At 43.5% G+C, this 21,555-nt stretch overlaps 5 protein-coding genes and 1 pseudogene across 6 annotated transcripts in view; all 6 read right to left on the bottom strand.

Annotated features, from left to right (window-relative positions):
- Nucleotides 1-730: 730 nt before the first annotated feature.
- Nucleotides 731-2,648, bottom strand: ins (preproinsulin). Of its 2 annotated transcripts, XM_034607207.1 has the most exons (4): nucleotides 2,202-2,648; nucleotides 1,529-1,555; nucleotides 1,158-1,353; nucleotides 731-1,051 (listed from the first exon to the last, which is right to left on the bottom strand). In XM_034607207.1, the coding sequence occupies exons 3-4, from the start codon at nucleotides 1,339-1,341 to the stop codon at nucleotides 888-890; spliced, it is 348 nt and encodes a 115-aa protein (XP_034463098.1). In that variant the 5' UTR covers nucleotides 1,342-1,353; nucleotides 1,529-1,555; nucleotides 2,202-2,648; the 3' UTR covers nucleotides 731-887. The 2 variants fall into 2 exon arrangements, with proteins under 2 accessions (XP_034463098.1, XP_034463097.1); XM_034607206.1 differs by lacking the exon at nucleotides 1,529-1,555 and having other exon boundaries at nucleotides 2,202-2,647.
- A 1,174-nt stretch (nucleotides 2,649-3,822) lies between these two features.
- LOC117774634 (E3 ubiquitin-protein ligase RNF26-like) lies at nucleotides 3,823-6,619 on the bottom strand. Its single transcript, XM_034607199.1, has 2 exons — nucleotides 6,491-6,619; nucleotides 3,823-5,350 (listed from the first exon to the last, which is right to left on the bottom strand). The coding sequence occupies exons 1-2, from the start codon at nucleotides 6,512-6,514 to the stop codon at nucleotides 4,070-4,072; spliced, it is 1,305 nt and encodes a 434-aa protein (XP_034463090.1). The 5' UTR covers nucleotides 6,515-6,619; the 3' UTR covers nucleotides 3,823-4,069.
- Nucleotides 6,620-10,504: 3,885 nt separating this feature from the next.
- LOC117774635 (histone H2A-like) lies at nucleotides 10,505-10,980 on the bottom strand. The gene has a single exon (XM_034607200.1). It carries the CDS (start codon nucleotides 10,937-10,939, stop codon nucleotides 10,553-10,555), a length of 387 nt encoding a protein of 128 aa, XP_034463091.1. The 5' UTR covers nucleotides 10,940-10,980; the 3' UTR covers nucleotides 10,505-10,552.
- A 2,226-nt stretch (nucleotides 10,981-13,206) lies between these two features.
- On the bottom strand, nucleotides 13,207-13,678 carry LOC117774633 (histone H3). Its single transcript, XM_034607198.1, has one exon. It carries the CDS (start codon nucleotides 13,661-13,663, stop codon nucleotides 13,253-13,255), a length of 411 nt encoding a protein of 136 aa, XP_034463089.1. The 5' UTR covers nucleotides 13,664-13,678; the 3' UTR covers nucleotides 13,207-13,252.
- Nucleotides 13,679-16,160: 2,482 nt separating this feature from the next.
- On the bottom strand, nucleotides 16,161-16,634 carry LOC117774632 (annotated as a pseudogene).
- Nucleotides 16,635-17,903: 1,269 nt separating this feature from the next.
- Nucleotides 17,904-21,555, bottom strand: part of LOC117774621 (alpha-1A adrenergic receptor-like) — a 6,463-nt gene continuing 2,811 nt past the window's right edge. The window contains exons 5-6 of the mRNA XM_034607177.1: nucleotides 18,466-18,587; nucleotides 17,904-18,258 (exon numbers count right to left, since the gene is read on the bottom strand). Coding sequence (XP_034463068.1) covers nucleotides 17,962-18,258; nucleotides 18,466-18,587 — 419 coding nt within the window. The 3' untranslated portion in view covers nucleotides 17,904-17,961. The remainder of the gene's footprint in view (nucleotides 18,259-18,465; nucleotides 18,588-21,555) is intronic.

Below are 21,555 nucleotides of genomic sequence, written 5' to 3'. Positions count from 1 at the left end.
AACCTGTCTCCTTCGTGGTGCCTGATGTTGCATCAGAGGAGGACTGCTGCCCCCATGTGGCAGATGTGGGGAAACACAGGGTTTTGTGTGTTAAAGCAATGGAGAAAAAAAAGTAATTCGTTTTTTTATATAAGAAAAAATAAATAAGAACTTTAGTTTCCGGTTTATTGTTTATTATTTCCAGACATATATCAAACAATTAAGAGGCAGATTAATAAACACAAAAGAAGAAGAAATGAAAAAACTTATTTATGTAAAGTTTGATCTTAACATGTTGACAGAGTTTCAACAAAACTCATTTTTAAATTTAAAGACATATTTTGAAACATGTTTTCGACACAGATCTACTAAAATAAAAGCATTAAAAATATATATTTTAAACCCTGGAGGAAACTTAATACTCAACTTTATATCTCCGTTCTGTCCTTATTCTGAATGTATCATTTATTCATATTTTTCTTATATGTTTAGTATTTAATTTATGTTTGTGTTCATGCTTGTTGTTCCTTCATATCGGATGTTTACATTTCTTCACTGTCCTATTTAACCACACTTGGTTTTGTCTTAGTAACCATAGTAACCATTGAGTTCCCGAACCAACCAAGACTGTGAATTGAAATGTGATTCATAGAAATAAGGAAGTTAGTTAATCAATTGAACCTATGACAATAAATGAAGTAATACAAAAATATCAATCATTAATAAAAACAGATGCAGATATTTTCTGAATTCACAAAACTTTATTTTCTAGGAAAAATAATTTCATCCATTTCTCAGCGTTTCATTTGACAGAGACACAACAGCAGTGCCGCTCCTCTGATGCAAAGGGCCGGGGCGTGAGGGGGGTGATGGGTCGGGGGGCTAACGGATTCCAGGCTGAGCGGCGTTCAGTTGCAGTAGTTCTGCAGGTCAAAGATGTTGCAGGGCTTGTGGCAGCACTGCTCCACGATGCCTCGCTTCACCATCATCTCCATCTGGTCCTTGAAGGCGAACTCGGCCACCTCGTTCTCGCCGCCCGCTGCAGCTCCGCCCGACTTCGCAGGAAGGAAACCTGAGAGACACGAGTTTCTTTAACCTCATGAGACCGAATCCAAGTGACTGTTGAGGAAGATCTGGTTCATTTCAAGGTTCTGTGTTTAAATCTGTCATGTTCTCACCCAGCAGAGGGTCCGCGTCTCTCTTGGGGGTGTAGAAGAAGCCTCTCTCGCCACAGACCAGGTAGAGGGCGTCGACCAGGTGAGCGCCGCAGAGGTGCTGCGGGGGGAGCACGGCCTGGGAGCCCGACCATGACACGAGCATTAGGACGAGCAGAGAGACAGACTGGAGCCACAGCGCCGCCATCTTGGAGGAAAGCTGAAACACACGCTTTTCTCTTATCATTTTTAAAATGAAAGCTTGGAAAAAATAGATTTTTTAAACGTTGGCAGTGTCCGACAATGAGACCCGATTCTTTATCTTAAGTCTTTTTTTATACATATTATTTTTCTAAACTAAATCAGCTTTCAGTTTTGACATGAAATCTTTTTACCTTAAGAGACGATGGATCTGAAAATAACTGAAGACGAGGAGAAGCAAAGGATGAAAATGGAGTGAGAACATAGGGAAAGAACAAGAAACACAAGAAAAGGAGGAGGAGATGAAGAAGTAGAAAGAGGAGTAGAAAAAGTCACTTAGAGTCGGGAGAGGAAGAGGAGAAGAGGAGAAGAGAAGATAGAGGTGTAAATAGAAGTATAGATATAATGGAGGAAAAGAATGAGAGCATGCAGCTCAGGTGGAGGAAGAGGAGGTGATGGAGAAGAAGACAAACTGTAGGAGAAAGAGAAGAGGAGGAGGAGGAGAGGAGGTGAAGACATATAATCATTTAAAGAAGTGGAAAAGGAGGAGAAAACGACAGCTGGACCAGGAGAAGGAGGTAAAGGAGGAGATGGAAGTGAGTTGGAGGAAGAGGAGGTGTAGACAGAGAAGTGGTGAAAAAGGAGGAGGAAAGGTGAAGGAAGAGTGGGTGATTGAGAAGGATGAAGTGATGAAGGAGAAGATGGAGGAGGAAGAAAGGGAATAATGTCTCCCTGTCGAGCTGGAGTCAGAGAGGGAGGAGGTGGAGGAGGTGAAGATAGAGGAGTAAGTAGAGAAGTAACAGAAACAGGTCGCGAGTGAAGAACGAGAAGATGGAGGATGAAAGATGAGAGAAGAGGAGACTTTACCTGTCGAGCTGGAGGAGGTGAGTCTGCGATGAAGAGGAGGAGGAGGAGGAGGGAAGCTGAGATCAGGAGGATGTGAGGAAGAGCTGAAGGTCTCCTCTGCTTTTATAGTCCATCACCTCCACCTGGACACGCCCACCGCTCTGTGTGTGTGTGTGTGTGTGTGTGTGTGTGCGTGTGTGTCACAGATCATTAGCTGAATAAGTGACTGTTTTCTTCTGATTGAGCGACTTCAACACTTAGTAAAACCAACAGAGGTAATGATCCGACCTGATCGGATCATCTCAGCTTCTGATGATCAGCTGCTGCTCTGCTGAGATCAGCTCTTTTACTGAGGAGGAAGAAACTCAGAGGAGGTGAAAGTATGAATAATGTCATAAGAGTCAAAATGTAAAATTAGGATAAACAGTGAATCTGTGACGTCTTTGGGAAACTTTAGAGAAGTTGATGCATCAGACGAGGATGTTTTCAGAAGAAGATCAGAGTCTAAATCAATAAACGTGGTTTAATTACTTCTAGTGACTTGAATATAGTTTCACACTCAGACGTTTCTGAACACGTATATAATCTTTAGGTCTTTTATCCCCGTCCTGGTTGTGTCTCAGCAGCTGAACTGATCTTTGTTAAACTGCATCAGGAGCAGATCCAGGATTTATTTCTTTGACTTTGAGACAAAACGTTTTTAAACATTTTCACAAATTTCTCAGAGAATCACTCATCTAATAAAAAAACATCAGACATATTTATCGGCCTGATGTTTGTGAGTTTGTGTGATTTGATGGAGCTCGATTGAATTTAAGAGACTGTTGGAGAAGGTGTGATGTTTGGAATTAGAATTGATAAAAATTTTGCTTAGATTTTCAATGTGTTTTTTTTTTACAGCTCTCTCAGACACACACTCTCAGACACACACTCTCAGACTCACACTCTCAGACACACACTCTCAGACTCACACAGGGTTAATGGGTCTCGTAGTTTTGCTGACTGAGCTCTTGTCGCAGCTTGTTTGTCACAGAACAGAAAACTAACAAACCGTGAAAAACCGTCACCATGACGAGTCTTCATGACGGAAAAAGTATTTCTGAGAACATCTCACACACACACACACACACACACACACACACACACACACACACACACACACACACACACACACACACACACACACACACACACACACACACACACACACACACACACACACACACACACACACACACAGAGAGAGAAAAGCAGCATTTTGACTTTTTTCTTTTCGGTTCATTTATTAATAGTTTCTTCCATCTTGTGCGTCGAACTCACCTGGAAAGTATTTTGTAGATTATAGGAATAAGAACAAAATCAAATACTAGAATGTTTCACATCAAGTGAAGAAAAACAAATGAAGTCCAGATTCAGTGGCTCAAATATTAAAGTTGTTCATCTGCTGCTAAAAGAAAAGTGTTCGTCTGCTAACGAGAGGAAGAACCTTCTGAGCAGATATCCAGTCAGGAAACTTGAACTCTGAATGAATCCAGTGTGAATAAGGAGCAGTGAGTTTAACTGATGTGAACTTTAACACTTTACGTTCTGGTTTCTAACAGCTGAAGATAAACTCTCATTAAGATAAATAGAGTAATAATACAGATGTTCATTAAAGCATCACTGAACATGAATTCTACTGTTTCTGAAATCTTAAAACTGTTTGTCACAGTTTCATGAATCCAGAATTAACAAATTCAAGTTTCTCATTTAGTCTCAAACACAAAAGTTTCAAATTCACCTTCAAGGAGAAAAGAAACTCAAATTAAAAACAGGAAGTTCAGAAGAATGAACAATAAATCCACTGTTCTCTCAGTTGCTGCAGTTTCACGTTCACGTCTGCGAAGGCGTCAGAGGAAGACGTCTAAGGTCTGTGTGATGTTCTGCCGGCAGAGCGGGCAGCAGCGCTGCTGTACGGGTCGGCGTTCTGTCAGGATGTCGGCGCAGTGGCGGCAGAGGCAGAGGTGTCGGCAGGGCAGCAGCAGCACCGTCTTGTTGAAGTCGTGACAGATGACACACTTCTTCCTCTCCTCCTGCTCGTTCAGCAGGTGGAGCAGCTCCCCGTCCTCCGCAGCTGAGTTCGACTGAGATGTACTCGTCCTGCCGCCGCTCCCCGGCTCGCCGTCCTGCTGAGTGAGAAGCGGCGCCGCGTCCGGCTGACTCCGGACGTTTCCTCGAGGCGGGTCGTCCTCTGAGGTTAAACCACCTGCGTCTGTGTTCAAGAGCCTCGTTCTACTCAGGTCCTCTGCTGTCCTGGTGTGGGCCGCGCGCTGGGCCAGAGCTGGCTCCACCATCGCTGCGTACAGCCTGCGCATGGTCGCCTGAACACCATGAACTCCCGGCAGAGCGTTGACCAAACGGAGGCTCAGCTGACCAGCGAGTACAGGAAGTCTGGGGTTCAACACCAGCAAAGTCAGTGAGATAATGGCAACTGTGGCGAGCAGCCCGTGTGAGTCGACCACGAAAACAGTGATGAAGACACGTCCAAGCGCTTCAAGGAAGTCCAGCAGCAGCTGGCAGGGCGTCCACAGCAGCACGGAGGCGCCGACCAGACAGCTGTACAGGAAGGTCAGCAGGGTCAGCGCCAGGTCCACCACTTTGTGGACGGGGCCAGCAACTGTCTCCCAGACGCCCGCCAGCACAGACAGACAGTTCTGCGTGCTGATGAGCATGACGTTGACCACCGTGTTGACAAAGTAAAGAATGAGGCTGAGGGCAATGAGGACGCCCTCGCAAGTCTGTCGCAGGATGCAGCACGCTAACGTAAACCCGCGGTGCAGCATGTCCTTCATGCGCCACGCCATGTGACAAAAGAGGTGTCCCACCATCTTGAAACTCTCTAACACTCCTCCCAGCATCTGCAGCCAGTCCTCCATGGCGTGCAGGGCTCCGTGGGCGGCGCAGGAGACGGCCTCGGTGGCGGTGAGGAAGGAGAAAAGAGCAAAGTTCCAGTATTCACCCAGAGTGGAGCCGCTCCGGCCGACCATGCTGCTGCGGAGGGAAACGCAGACGCCGGACAGGAAGTGAAGCAGCCAGCCGAACGTGGTGATGAGCAGGTCGAGCAGGAGGCAGCAGACGTCCACGCATCTCGAGACAGCAGCAAACACCACGTTCACTTCGTCCATCGCCGCCTGGAGAGACGCAGGGGGAGTTAGTTGATATTTGAACTGATTCACATCTGACTCAAATGAAACAAATGAGAGTTTCTGCAAAGTTCATGTTACATTGAAACGTTTTTATATCACACGATGGAATAAGATGGAACTTTATTGTTCACCTAAGTGAAAAATTGTCTTCGTCTCAACAATAAACAAGCGACAACAGATAGTAATTAAAGCAGAACCAGGGAGAGAGTCTGTGGCCGACCTGTGGACTCGATGACACTTTGTGGAGCAGAGGTGCTCTATAGCGCCTCCCAGAGCCCAAAGCTGAACACTAGCTGAAGAGAGGATGGGATCTATCAGTCAGGAAGCTCGATGTCTCCCCCGTCCTCTCAGTAAATATAAGAATATACTTTGTTCACCGCTGACACGACGCTGGAGCGAATCTTTCTGCTCTAAAGCTTCAGGGACTGAACCAGGCAGGAAGAGTTCAAACACTCCAGAGATCTGGACACGATCTAGAACCTGCTCCAGACTCTGACAACACGTCTTCTACTTTCTACAGGTCTCCCAGCGGGGGGGGGGGGACTCAGGGTTCAGAGCAGGAAGTGGCCTGTAGGACGTGGAGAAGTCAGAGCTCAGCTTCTGATGAAGAACAAACCTGCTGCTGTCAGATGTTTATACTAATATCACGAACATTACATAGTATTACATGTAGATATACATGTAATACTATGTAATACTACATCATGTGAGCTTTCTCTTTGACCTCCTCTGTCCCTGCTTTAGTTTCAGAGACATGGAAATGTACAGAAGCTCGTTTCAGAAGCTTAATGAGGAACCTCGGGTCTGTGATGGAGGCCGAGAACCCGTCAGAGGAACCAGGGGAACATGAACCTGGAACTGGGATTCAGCTGTTGATAGGTTGTCAGTGACCTGGAGGATGTATCTAACTCATCGCTCATCTTTAAATGAGAGGACTTGTGAATGGAGTCCGGTGGGAACGTCCCTGATCCAGAAACGGATCCGTTTCACGAAGCTCGGGTCGAATCCCCTTCATGTGAAGACGCATTAGCTTGTTGCTAACATCAGGTCGAACCTGTTTCCTCCACACGCAGAGCAGAAGCAGGAATCGAACCCGGGGGAGAACCCACGTGTTGTTTCACTCACCGCGGCGACATGACGCAGAAACATCGCATCTCTGAAGCTTTAGGAGAAACTGACGCGAGGCTTTTATTTATCTTCTCTTCCGTCTTCCTTCTGGTTTCCTGACCGGTGTTGATAACTGAGTCTCGGAGCGCACCAGCGCCACCTACTGCTCCGGAGTGTGAATCACAGTGAATGATTCAATCGGAATTGTCACGAAAACAACTTGTATAATCTTATTTTCACGTTAAATTAAACTTTCATATTATTTACGTTGTATTTTACGTATCTCCACCGGCACCGTATGTTTCTGTTTCTGAAAAGTAAAATGAAATGCAGTATTATTGTTATCACACTCATAACTTGCTCATATTCAATTTTATTATAAAAACATCCTTGAGAGGTGACACAGATATTTCACTTCACTCTGGTTCATGGTGACCCCCACTGTCATTATTATTATTATCATAATATATATCAACAGATAGTGTTTGTCTCCACGAGGTCTGGTGCTTCGCCTGGAAAGGAGTCAAATATCCTGAGTGTTGTCCTGGTGAGTGTTGTCCTGGTGATTGTTGTCCTGGTGAGTGTTGTCCTGGTGATTGTTGTCCTGGTGAGTGTTGTCCTGGTGAGTGTTGTCCTGGTGAGTGTTGTCCTGGTGAGTGTTGTCCTGGTGAGTGTTGTCCTGGTGATTGTTGTCCTGGTGAGTGTTGTCCTGGTGATTGTTGTCCTGGTGATTATTGTCCTGGTGAGTGTTGTCCTGGTGAGTGTTGTCCTGGTGATTGTTGTCCTGGTGAGTGTTGTCCTGGTGATTGTTGTCCTGGTGATTGTTGTCCTGGTGATTGTTGTCCTGGTGAGTGTTGTCCTGGTGATTATTGTCCTGGTGAGTGTTGTCCTGGTGAGTGTTGTCCTGGTGATTATTGTCCTGGTGAGTGTTGTCCTGATGAGTGTTGTCCTGGTGATTGTTGTCCTGGTGAGTGTTGTCCTGGTGATTATTGTCCTGGTGAGTGTTGTCCTGGTGAGTGTTGTCCTGGTGATTATTGTCCTGGTGAGTGTTGTCCTGATGAGTGTTGTCCTGGTGATTATTGTCCTGGTGAGTGTTGTCCTGATGAGTGTTGTCCTGGTGATTGTTGTCCTGGTGAGTGTTGTCCTGGTGATTGTTGTCCTGGTGAGTGTTGTCCTGGTGAGTGTTGTCCTGGTGATTGTTGTCCTGGTGATTGTTGTCCTGGTGAGTGTTGTCCTGGTGATTGTTGTCCTGGTGAGTGTTGTCCTGGTGATTATTGTCCTGGTGATTGTTGTCCTGGTGAGTGTTGTCCTGGTGATTGTTGTCCTGGTAATTGTTGTCCTGGTGAGTGTTGTCCTGGTGATTGTTGTCCTGGTGATTGTTGTCCTGGTGAGTGTTGTCCTGGTGAGTGTTGTCCTGGTGATTGTTCCTGTGCTCTCTACTCCATCATCGTTGTGACAGAGCCTAACTTTCATCTTTTCTTTGATGTGTGAGTGTGTTCTTATGGGAATGTGTGTGTTTGTGGTACTGGACGAACCCAGTGAGGCTCAGACTACTTCCTGTAGTAGTCAGGAAGTAGTCTGAGCCTTCAAACTTCTAATGATGGACTTTACTCATAGAATCTGGAGTTATAATATGAAAGTGTTGTTTTGTACCTGACACATTCTAGGGAATATTTATTTATTTTCAATAAAGAAAAATATTCTGTATTATGAACTGAATATTATGTGATTATTTGATTTCACTCTCTTATTCTTTAATGAATATCGTTCAATATATCACTGTAACGCTCTCTGATTGGAGGATTTGACTAACTTGTGACCAATGAGCGAGCAGCTGGAGTTGTATATAATCTACAGTTGCACTCTGAACGTCACAGCCCTTCATCTTTGTCCCATCAGGTGTCTCAGCCTTTTAGTCTCAGACACTTAGTTCTGGAAGCTGTCGAAGCAGCAGCTGAGATCTTATATGTTCAAGGTTCTAATGTAGACTTTGAGACCAGAAGGTGAAACAACACAGAACGTCTGAAGATGTCTCCCACACCCTCCCAGTGTTTCTCCCTGACCCACGTCACCCATTCTAACAGCACACCCATGAACTGCTGTGACTCTGTTACATGTGTTCACATCCTATTGGATAATTAAGTCTAAAGCATTCATTCCTAAATCACATAGTTTCATACGTCTGCCAAAGAGTTGAGGTTGGTGTCTCTGTCTGGAGCATCGAGTTAGATATGAATGAGCGTAGACACTACACTGCTGTTGGTTGGCCATAAGTAATAAAGAAGAAAATACTAATCCAGGCTTTGTGATCTGAATTCACTGACTGATGAATATTATAATAATTTTTGTGATGTTTCCAGTATGAGATTTTACATCAAACCATAGAAGATGTGTTAATGTCAGTTTGTTTTTACTGGTGAAATATCACAGATCCAACAGCGTAAAGTTCAATAGAACCGATGGAGCCAGAATATCTTTTAAATCATATTTACACATTCACATCTTTATACAGATTATAATGCAGATTAACATATGTATTGAAAACCCAAAGTTCTGTGAGATATTTTCCGCTTTAAAAGTAAAACATTTTTTACTATAGACAATTGATCAGAGAAAATGTACAACAAAGATCACCAGACAGTAAAGATCCAAATATGGTGAAAATGTCAAATGAATATTTTAATCATGAAAACTAACAACAGACTTAGCTTCACACTTATTATACAAATAAACTTTTCTCCAAATATTTTAATATATATATATATATATTAAATCTGGTTTAAAGCCCTGAACTTTTAAACTTGAAAACCAGGTTTATATATATTCTTTAGATATAAAAAGCTTTCCTAAGTTCACCAACATATTCTTCCATCATGGAGTTTCTTCATTTAATAGATTGTATCTACACGTCTGCAGGTGTTTATTTCTTATGTAAATGTAGGACCTGGAGCTCGACCCTGGTTCATGTATTGTTCTGCTTGTTCTACTTCTCCCTCAGTTGGTTCTCAGATGAAAATACACTCATTGCGTCCGTCTCCCCTGCGGACGTAACAGAGGACCGAATGAGCGAATCCGAGTGGGCGTGGTCTAACGCAGTTGTCTTTGTGGGGAAATGAAATTTGTTTTCACTTTACAAATATCTTTAAAATATTAATGACAAGCAAAACTTTGATATTTGACACGTGTTGTCAAATAAAAGCACATAATTTCCTTGTTTATTCGCTTTGTGTCGTTTTAAAGAACAAATCACTGAAATACCGGCTCATAGTTTCATTCACTGGAGGAAGAAGCTTCCATTGTAAAACAGGTTTAGTTGAGTTTAAAGTTTAACTTATGTCTGCTGGAGTTACAAAGTTCATTCTTTATTACTTCAGCGTTTAACCCAATTTGTTTGTCACGTTTCTTATTACAACACATTAAGTAAAGAACCTAATAGTTAAACTTCTTTTAATTTAATTATGAATAAACTAAATTATCATCAGTTACATCGTGAATGATGTAACTGATGATAATCCTGCTCCAGACCATAAAAACATCTCACACTGGATCAGGAGGACAGATCCCAACTGGTCCTGATGCTGGAGACACAAACCAGGTCTGATGGACCCGTTGGGCCGAGTTACAAGAAAGTGTCAGACTGAAGATACTGAGATGTTCCTCACGTGTGCTGGTCACTAACATCTCATCTCTTGTGGTAGACATGTTCTCCTCTTGTTCTGAACCGGGACAGAAGTTAGTTTAATACAGTTTCATAAGATCAGGACAGTTTCCAGTGAGGTTCCTTCAGCCTGGATCAAAGGTCCTGGAGACACGTCACTACCACCTGGTGGAGGATCAAAGGTCCCATCACCTGGAGACACGTCACCTGGTGGAACCTTCCATCTTTCTCCATCTTGTTCTTTATATAAACGGATGTTACTCATGAAGTGAGTCTGAATGAACTGAGGATCACTGGACGATCCAGGATGTGTACTTTGTGTTGCAGCGGTAAACTGTTTCTAAGGGGGACAATCAGCTCTTCAGGGCCGGTGAGTGGCTCTTAAAAGAGCCGTTGGGTGGTGGTGAGGACCGGGGCGCGGCTCACTTCTTGCCGGCGGCCTTCTCGGTCTTCTTGGGCAGCAGCACCGCCTGGATGTTGGGCAGAACCCCGCCCTGAGCGATGGTGACCCCCCCCAGCAGCTTGTTGAGCTCCTCGTCGTTGCGGACGGCGAGCTGCAGGTGGCGGGGGATGATGCGGGACTTCTTGTTGTCGCGGGCCGCGTTCCCGGCGAGCTCCAGGATCTCAGCGGTCAGGTACTCGAGCACAGCGGCCAGGTACACCGGAGCTCCGGCTCCCACACGGTGCGCGTAGTTCCCCTTGCGGAGCAGCCTGTGGACGCGGCCCACCGGGAACTGCAGCCCGGCCCGGGAGGAGCGGGTCTTGGCCTTAGCGCGGGTTTTACCGCCGGTCTTTCCTCGTCCAGACATGTTCAAGCTTCTGTGGCTTCACTGAGATGAAAGGATGTGACGGGCACAGCGCCACTGCAGCTTATATACAACTCCAGCTGCTCGCTCATTGGTCACAAGCAGCGTTAGTCAAATCCTCCAATCAGAGAGCGTTTCCGCTTTGTGCTCAGACTTCAAAGTAAAGCTCGGTTATACCGGAAGTTACAGTGATATATTGAACGATGAGGGTGAAATCAAATAATCACCTAATATTTTATCATTTCAGTTCATAATACAGAATATTTCGTATTATAATAATAATAATAATAATGATAATGATAATAATTATACATACTGTTGTCGTTTTTAGTTTTATTGGCATTTGTAAAAGTATTTGTTAGGGATGATGTTTAAGATCTTCTCCATAAAGTTTGATTCACACTAAATATTAAAGTCTTCATGAAGAACTGCAAATAAGAACATTTGTTTAAACTGGTGAGAATGGATTAAAATATATTTGTATTTAATCTTGAACCTTAGTTCAGGTTCCGAACAATATTGTAACAAAACAAGTTTAATTTTTGTTGAAAAAACATCCAAATCAAAACCATTCTTTTCACTTTTCTCTAAGTAATTTATAATAAAACTTTGTAAACCAGTTTTTGTGACATTTTGTCTCTAGATTGCTTCGTCAGACTTTGCTTTTTCAAAAATAGATTTTTTTTTAGAACAATAACAATAAAGTTCAACCTGTGCAACAAAAGTCCATTAGTGAGTCTCTCATCAGTACCAGTTGCTGTAATGAGCCGGTTTCCCACATCTTCTCAAACTGCAGCGTTGTTTCTGTCTGTTCATGTTGAGTTTAGATCTGTACTTTGTTTTCAGAGCAGCCGGAAAGTTAATCTCACGGAGGAAGTGAAGAAGATCTCATTTTCATTTGTTGGGTGTGTAAACTGATTTCCTCCTACACCCTCCATGCTTGTTCTTTACTCACGAAAATGCCTTCTTCCACAAAAACACCAATTGCTTTCTTATCACCATATTACTGATGTCCTAGATTGGATCTTCGTGAATGTCTGGGTCTGATGTTTATTATGATGTTTTGTATATACTGTTAGGGAGGAGTGTAATGTAAACCATTATACCTCACTATATATTATCTCTGCTTATGCTTACTATTTCTGCTTGTGTAAGTGCCAAGATCAGGGCCACAAATCAGAGACTGTGCTGGTGTCCCCCCACCAAGACCTCGAAGAGGCCTTCAACCTGTGTCTGGGTCTTATCTCCTGGGATTTTACTATTCACTCCGTTCACACACACACACAGACGTACACACACACACACACACAGTTCACATACGTACACACACATCTCTTCACTGCATCTGCATGCAAAGCACAGGCCTGCAGCTGTTCCTGTGTCCTTCCCTCTGCAGAATGCTCCTCACTTGCTGTAGGATTGTCTGACCTTCCTTTCCAGGAACAAAGTCTACTTCTAATGTCTTTATTTCAGAAGTCTCTCCAGGTCAAGTCTCCAGCACAGGTGTCATGCTGGAGATTTCAATGTTAAAACACAGACAGATTTCTCCTCATCTGTGAATCCAAGAGCAACATGGCGTCTTATCTTCTCGGGTTCTGGTGGTGGATCAACGTCACAGCTGCTGTAACACATTTCTCCATCTTGCAGTTCTAGACTGTGTATGAACGTGAAATCATGGAAGCTAGTTGTGTTTGCTCCTTCATTGATGAATTAGACTTGAACTGTTTCAGACTCAGTGTTTGAGGCTGATCATGGTGAGATGAACTCTGCTGATTCCTCTCGTTCAGACTCAAAGCTCTGGAAGTGTTCACATCCAGCTTCTATAACCCAGGACAGAACCTGTCTTTATGTCACACAAGCTGTATACAGCTTTTATCTGTTCAGTTACTTTGCTGCTGTGTGAAGTGAGTTTCCTCTGAGGATCAATGAAGTTGCAACTGATCTTAACTCTCTTTAGGATATATATAGATTTCTATTTGACAAATACAAGATTTGAACAGAAACGTTTCCTCTATACGTGTGATCTTTGTTTGTAAACATCTTCTGCACCAGAACTGAACGGTTCTTATGTAAACATGTTCCACTCCTCCCACTAGTGAAGTTATGATAGATAATGTACAGACTCATTTATATAGTTAGTGTTTGTTCCTTGTCTTGTTCTCCTGCAGCTGAACCACGTGTCTTCTCCTCGTGTGATGCACCTGAATCAGTCTCACTGTAACAACATGGATCTCATATGCAGGTGGAACTTGCTGCTTCACGGAGGGTGAGTGGCTCTTAAAAGAGCCGTTGTGTGGTGAGCGGAGTGCGGGCAGGTTACGCTCTCTCCCCGCGGATGCGCCGGGCCAGCTGGATGTCTTTGGGCATGATGGTGACCCTCTTGGCGTGGATGGCGCACAGGTTGGTGTCCTCGAACAGGCCGACCAGGTAGGCCTCGCTGGCCTCCTGCAGCGCCATGACGGCGGAGCTCTGGAAGCGCAGGTCGGTCTTGAAGTCCTGGGCGATCTCCCGGACCAGGCGCTGGAAGGGCAGCTTGCGGATCAGCAGCTCGGTGGACTTCTGGTAGCGGCGGATCTCCCTGAGAGCCACGGTCCCGGGCCTGTAGCGGTGAGGCTTCTTCACGCCGCCGGTGGCCGGGGCGCTCTTCCGGGCGGCCTTGGTGGCCAGCTGCTTCCTGGGAGCTTTCCCTCCGGTGGACTTCCGGGCGGTCTGCTTGGTTCTGGCCATTTTCCTCTCGAGTCCGTTGTGACGATGCAGCGGAGAGAGGCGTCTTTTATACAAGCTGCCGCACTCAACTCGGCGCTGATTGGTCCTGGCCGGTGGACGCGCGCGCTTTATCTGATCAACGATTGGACAAAAGGAATTTGAAAGTTCAAAGTAAACCAATCATCCACGTTGGGGGGTTTTGGCCTCAACAATGACATTATATTGATCACGTGATCAAAGATTCAGAAACTGTTCAAATGTACATTCTGTAGATTTTAGAGCCAAACCAGTAACAGTACAAGTACACAGTATAAATACACAGAGTAAATACACAGTATCAAAACACAGTATCAATACACAGAGTATATACACAGTATCAATACACAGTATCAATACAGTATATACACAGTATCAATACACAGAGTAAATACACAGTATCAATACACAGTATCAAAACAGTATATACACAGTATCAATACACAGAGTAAATACACAGTATCAATACACAGAGTAAATACACAGTATCAATACACAGTATCAATACAGTATATACACAGTATCAATACACAGAGTAAATACACAGTATCAATACACAGTATCAAAACAGTATATACACAGTATCAATACACAGAGTAAATACACAGTATCAATACACAGTATCAATACACAGAGTATATACACAGTATCAATACACAGTATCAATACAGTATATACACAGTATCAATACACAGAGTAAATACACAGTATCAAAACACAGTATCAATACACAGAGTAAATACACAGTATCAATACACAGTATCAAAACAGTATATACACAGTATCAATACACAGAGTAAATACACAGTATCAATACACAGTATCAATACACAGAGTAAATACACAGTATCAATACACAGAGTATATACACAGTATCAAAACACAGTATCAATACACAGAGTAAATACACAGTATCAATACACAGTATAAATACACAGAGTAAATACACAGTATCAAAACACAGTATCAATACACAGAGTAAATACACAGTATCAATACACAGTATAAGTACAATTTTACTCAAGTATTATTTGTTCTATTTGAGACGTGTAAAGCAGATGTGTGGTTCATCATCAGAACAGTTGGGAAGTTTTTATGGAGATAAAGAAAGTATAACAACAGAAACTATAACGTCTCCTTTACTTTTATGTTTTAATACATGTTTGATAGTCAGAGGGGTCTGAGTGTTTATTGGACAAAATGCCTTCACAGAGTTGATGTTTACATCTCATCCAGTCGATATTTAGGACTTTAATCATCTATAAAATCACTGTAAACTAGTTTGTATGGAGTTTTTTACTCGTTCTTTCTTTTTCCTGCAGCTCACTTTTTAATACTTGTACCAATCTTTATTATAAACCCAGATCCATAGACCAAACCTCCATGTTTTCTATCTTTCCTTTGTGTAACTTCTCTAGTTGTTCCCCAAATGAAAGTCACTGTGATATTATTGACTCTTTCTTGTTCTGTCTGTCGGAGGAAAGATGGTTAATAACAATAAAAACAGACAAATGTCCTCATTTTAAAATTCTAGTTTTGTATCACATTGATTTATAATTCTTCTTTATTTCCTATTCTTTGGTATCCCAATTTCTTTCACAGCAGTCACACTTATGTTAACACATAAAATTGTCATTTTATTGTGGATGCTGATCACAGGTCGTGTTTCCTTTCTTTCAAACCAGACTCCCTCTGTTTGTTGTGTTCAGTTTGCACCAGAAGCTTCTTCATACAACTGAGGTGTTCATTTACTAGGTTTAATGTGATTAGGGTTACCCTAACCCTTTGAGTTTTAAATGATTCTGTTAAAACAACACTGACATTAATTTGAACTGTTGATTAGACATATAAATTAATTAAACCTATGGATTCTGGTTGGAACCCAGAAGTATATATATATATATAAATAAAATGAAGAGCTTTCCTCCGATCTAAATTCTCCACGTCATAAATGGTCTCAGAACAGTTCTCCAGTAAATGTTCTTTTTCACTTTTAGTTTCTCATATCATTCAGCGTATAATCTTCTTTCATCAGAGTAACATGTCTGCAGGTGTTTAACTGATAAGTTATGACTCTGGAGTTTTCAGAGCAGAGATTAAACATGTTCGGTAGAACCAGGACCTGGAGCTTCTCCCCGGTTCAGTTCTCTGGTGAGTCCACACCAGCTGTTTGACCCTTCCGTTCGTCTCAGCTGCGGACGTAACAGAGGACCGCGAGTGAGTGAGCGCGGCCTGAACCATTTAGTAGGTGAAGTGTTCCTGTTTAAGGACTGAAGGATATCTGTTGATTTCCTGTGGACTCACTTTGTCCATTGAAGGTTTTATTGAGTCGTTTATTATTTATTATGAGACTGAGCTGACTTTAAAGATCAGCTCCGTGTAGTTTATCTCAGTTTGAACTGGACGATCCAGGATGTGTACTTTGTGTTGCAGCGGTAAACTGTGTTTCTAAGGGGGACAATCAGCTCTTCAGGGCCGGTGAGTGGCTCTTAAAAGAGCCGTTGGGTGGTGGTGAGGACCGGGGCGCGGCTCACTTCTTGCCGGCGGCCTTCTCGGTCTTCTTGGGCAGCAGCACCGCCTGGATGTTGGGCAGAACCCCGCCCTGAGCGATGGTGACCCCCCCAGCAGCTTGTTGAGCTCCTCGTCGTTGCGGACGGCGAGCTGCAGGTGGCGGGGGATGATGCGGGACTTCTTGTTGTCGCGGGCCGCGTTCCCGGCGAGCTCCAGGATCTCAGCGGTCAGGTACTCGAGCACAGCGGCCAGGTACACCGGAGCTCCGGCTCCCACACGGTGCGCGTAGTTCCCCTTGCGGAGCAGCCTGTGGACGCGGCCCACCGGGAACTGCAGCCCGGCCCGGGAGGAGCGGGTCTTGGCCTTAGCGCGGGTTTTACCGCCGGTCTTTCCTCGTCCAGACATGTTCAAGCTTCTGTGGCTTCACTGAGATGAAAGGATGTGACGGGCACAGCGCCACTGCAGCTTATATACAACTCCAGCTGCTCGCTCATTGGTCACAAGCAGCGTTAGTCAAATCCTCCAATCAGAGAAGACAACCTTCCCCCGGGCCCCGCCCTATCACAGTCGCCTCAGGATAGTGACGTCATTCATCACGTCTCCCAGCAGCCCTCTTTTTGGCGGATGATTTAAATTTATAAACACAGACAGAATCATGTCCAGAGGCTAGCTAACACTGTTAGCCTAGCTTAGCACAAAGACTGGAGTCAAGAGGAAACTGTTAGCCTAGCTTAGCACAAAGACTGGGATATAGAGGAAACACACATTTATGTGAAACTGTTTTTCTGCACTTCCTCCAACGTCCAGCAGGTGCTGCTGTGACAATACACAATAAGAGTCCTGCTACAATCCCTGAGGAGACTTTCACAATAACATCCACCATCAAAACGCAAACTACACATAACAATAAATAAACACACAATATTGTTTAATATGAAACATGGAATAACTTTCAACACAGTTAATACAACATTTCTTACTTTCACCACCAAACTTCAAAAACTGGCCTGTTGTTTTAATAATAATAATAATGATCACTAAACATTTAAATAAACATTAAACACTTTAAACAAATAAAAACAGAGAAACCAGAGGAAAGAAGATGATTGTTTGAGCTAATCATCAAGCTAACGCTAGTTAAGTCAAGTTGCTGTTGAAAGTTTTTCAATAATCTTTTATTGAAAAACAGTTTATTTACTTAATCTTTTGAATTTTGGCAACATATTTTAGGATGGGTTTAATAATTAAGACAGAAAATAACGTTACCAGAAGTAAATAAATCCAATATGTTCACAGTAATTTTAAGATCATTTATCTTTAATTTGATGAGGTTTATTGTTGTACTTAATTCACTCAGCTAGTTGATATTTTTCTAATATTTAAAATTTTAGAATCTTGTCTCTCAGATTTCGATTTGAACATGCTGATGATTTATTGTTAAATTCTCATCAAAGTTGTTTTGATAAAAGTTCTTTATATTGTAGTGCTCTTTATCTTACTGCTGTGAGTTCAGTGCAGGTGGAAGCTTCATGAGGAGCAGTGGACTGATCGATACACTGATCACTGAACTAATCAGAAACCTGCAGGAAGTTGTGACGTGATGTTCGTCAGCAGCTGAGCTGGGTGAGAAGCCCCGCCCTCTCTCAGGTGTGTCATCCAGAGGCGGGAACAGTCCTCGCACCTGAGTCGAGGGAGCAACCGGTGATGTCAGCAGCGACTGTGCGTTCTGATCCTGAGGAAGCAGGAGAGTCAGTCTCCACCTTCCTGCTCTGTCACAGTTTGATCACCTGCCCTGCCCTCCCAGCCTCCTTAGCAAGCGGGGCCACAGGGCCTGCCCGTCCTCCCCCCGCCGACCCGGGGAGGCGGTCTCGGTTGGGGGAGGAGGGCCAGGGCGGTGGGCGGAGCCTGGAGGCGACGCAGCGAGGACTGGGGCTGACGGAGGACAGCGTCTGCTGGCTGCCGTTCAGAAAGGACGAGGTGTTGGAGCCCTGATTGCTGCGGTAGTTGTAGTACGCCTGGCAGCCCTGACGCTTCCTCTTCCAGCGGCAGCGGAGGATCCGGATGAAGGCCTGAAGACGCAACACGAGTCGCACCACAAGTTAGAGACCAACACAGTACATGTCACTGCTGAAACCACTGCCCCGAGATACAGGCTCCGAACCTCCAAACCTCCAACTAGTCAAGCTCTTACCTTTGACGCTCTGTCAGTAGTATGAGTACTATCAGTAGTATTAGTAATATCAGTAGTAGTAGTAATAATAGAGTAGTAATAGTACCTGTTTGAACTCACGGCTGTAGCAGGGGTAGATGATCGGGTTCAAACAGCTGTTGAAGTATCCCAACCAGAAAATAACTTTAAAGAAGGTTTCAGGAGGACGCAGGCTGCTGTTGAACGACCCTGCAGACACAAAGAATAACACAGGTAAACAAACACACAGGTAAACAAACACACAGGTAAACAAACACACAGGTAAACAAACACACAGGTAAACAAACACACACGTAAACAAACACACAAGTAAACAAACACTCAGGTAAACAAACACACAGGTAAACAAACACACAAGTAAACAAACACACAGGTAAACAAACACACAAGTAAACAAACACACAGGTGAACAAACACACAGGTGAACAAACACACAGGTAAACAAACACACAGGTAAACAAACACACAGGTAAACAAACACTCAGGTAAACAAACACACAGGTAAACAAACACACAGGTGAACAAACACACAGGTAAACAAACACACAGGTAAACAAACACTCAGGTAAACAAACACACAGGTAAACAAACACACAGGTAAACAAACACACACGTAAACAAACACACAGGTAAACAAACACTCAGGTAAACAAACACACACGTAAACAAACACACAGGTAAACAAACACACAGGTAAACAAACACTCAGGTAAACAAACACACACGTAAACAAACACACAAGTAAACAAACACTCAGGTAAACAAACACACAGATAAACAAACACACAAGTAAACAAACACACAGGTGAACAAACACACAGGTAAACAAACACACAAGTAAACAAACACACAGGTGAACAAACACACAGGTGAACAAACACACAAGTAAACAAACACACAGGTGAACAAACACACAGGTAAACAAACACACAGGTAAACAAACACTCAGGTAAACAAACACACAGGTAAACAAACACACAGGTGAACAAACACACAGGTAAACAAACACACAAGTAAACAAACACTCAGGTAAACAAACACACAGGTAAACAAACACACAAGTAAACAAACACACAGGTGAACAAACACTCAGGTAAACAAACACACAGGTAAACAAACACACAGGTAAACAAACACACAGGTAAACAAACACTCAGGTAAACAAACACACAGGTAAACAAACACTCAGGTAAACAAACACACAGGTAAACAAACACACAAGTAAACAAACACACAGGTGAACAAACACACAGGTAAACAAACACACAGGTAAACAAACACACAAGTAAACAAACACACAGGTGAACAAACACACAGGTAAACAAACACACAGGTAAACAAACACACAGGTAAACAAACACTCAGGTAAACAAACACACAGGTAAACAAACACACAGGTAAACAAACACTCAGGTGAACAAACAAACTGTAGACTGTAGTTTGTACCTTGTGACTTGTGACTTGTAGCCTATTTGTAGCTCATAGCTTATGACCTGGAGACGGCCACTACTACTATTTCCAACATGGCCGCAGCGTGTATAAGTCAGGCTGCCTCCATAATTAAAAACCGTTAAATCTTTCGCTATATGATGAAAATCATTAAAAGGAAACTGAGACCAGATTAGTGAGTTTTTCTTCCTCTCTCCTTCACTAATCTCCTTGTTTTCTTCAGTTTCCTCTCATTCTGCCGGCTCCCTGGTTCCCTCCTCGACCCCTGACCTGCAGACGAGCAGGTGATCTGCGGTGTGTCCGAGGATCTCAGAGGATTTGATGGATCAGGTTCTTCAGATAACACAGGCTGCTGAGTAGGAGGATTATTTCCCCTGCATATGGACTTGTAAGGTCATCTTGTTCCCCAGGCTGCTGTCTCTGACTATATATGAAGAACTTCACAGTGAAACCTGACGTCTGTCCATCACGAGAAGAACGAGTGACACCTGCAGCAGGTTGAGTCTGATGTGTGAGTGTGAACATGAGGAAGTTTCCTCCTTCTCTCCCTGAGCGTCTGTTCTCTGTGACTCTGCTGAGTGGGTTCCATCTCCTGTGAGAAGAACTGACTGAGAGTCAGCTTCAACTGTCACAACCAGCTGCAGCTGAAGAGTGAAGCTGAACTGAGATCAGTTAAAAAGACTCTGAAGTTATTAGAAACCAGAGTTTATCTCCAAGATTCAGCAGGAAACTTTTAAAACATGAAGAGTTCTGAACAGTTCGGTGGATTTGTTACAGCAGCAGCTCTTCAGGGTCAGGAAGCAGAGGATCATGATATGTGATGATGAATCGTCTCAGGCTCTGATCTGATTCCTGTTCTCCACAGGATGAACCCTTCAGACTCTATGATCTTTCCTGTAATCTGCAGTGCGCACTCTGACAGTGAATATGAAGTCACCTGGGTCGTGGCTCCGCTCTGTAATTTTATTAATATTGAGTGATGCAGCGTTTTCTTTCTGCTGAGTCATGATCTGCACTGCGTCCTCACGAAATCAGCAGTTAGTACAGACTCCTTTTCATTTTCACTTTTCATTCAACGTCTGCGTTTATTTCTTGGACTGAGTGAGTTTCTACTCTGTCGTGATTCGTTCACGTTCTGCACCGGAACACAAACTAATTTAAACCTGCGTGTCTTTATTCTCACGATATATTTCTGATATTTTTAGAATAAGAAGCAGCAGATTCCTCAGAGAGACTCAGACGTGCGACCCTCTCTCCTCTCGTCTCGCCACCATTTTTCTTCCTGTCAACGCCATGAGCGCAATGCATGATGGTATATATTGCTTGGTTGTACACTACTCCTGACTCCCTCCACTATATAGGGTATGAATAAATTCACGAAACATTCCGACAACACTACAAAATACAGAATACACTATATGGTGATAGGTGAGGGACTTGGGACACAGCTTTGGACTCAAAGATCAACTGATTAGATTTCAGGGTCAAAGGTCACCTCATATGAGTCAGGAGAAAACGGACAGAAACGATTACAGGGAGATGATTCTAACTTAAATGGAGTTTGTTTTGTGTTGAGCAGAACTTGATGTTTCCTGCTCATCAGAAAAATCTGACGCTGGAGCCGAGTTCCTGATTTCCTAAAAAGGTTCCTGGAAAATTCCTGGAGTCTTAAATCTGGTCTGAGATCAGCTCTCACCATTAAGCAGGA

Source organism: Hippoglossus hippoglossus, chromosome 14 (genome assembly GCF_009819705.1).
Source record: "Hippoglossus hippoglossus isolate fHipHip1 chromosome 14, fHipHip1.pri, whole genome shotgun sequence".
NCBI classification, from domain to species: Eukaryota; Metazoa; Chordata; class Actinopteri; order Pleuronectiformes; family Pleuronectidae; genus Hippoglossus; species Hippoglossus hippoglossus.
Note: the sequence above shows the minus strand (reverse complement) of the source record. Positions and strands in the feature narration are given on the sequence as shown.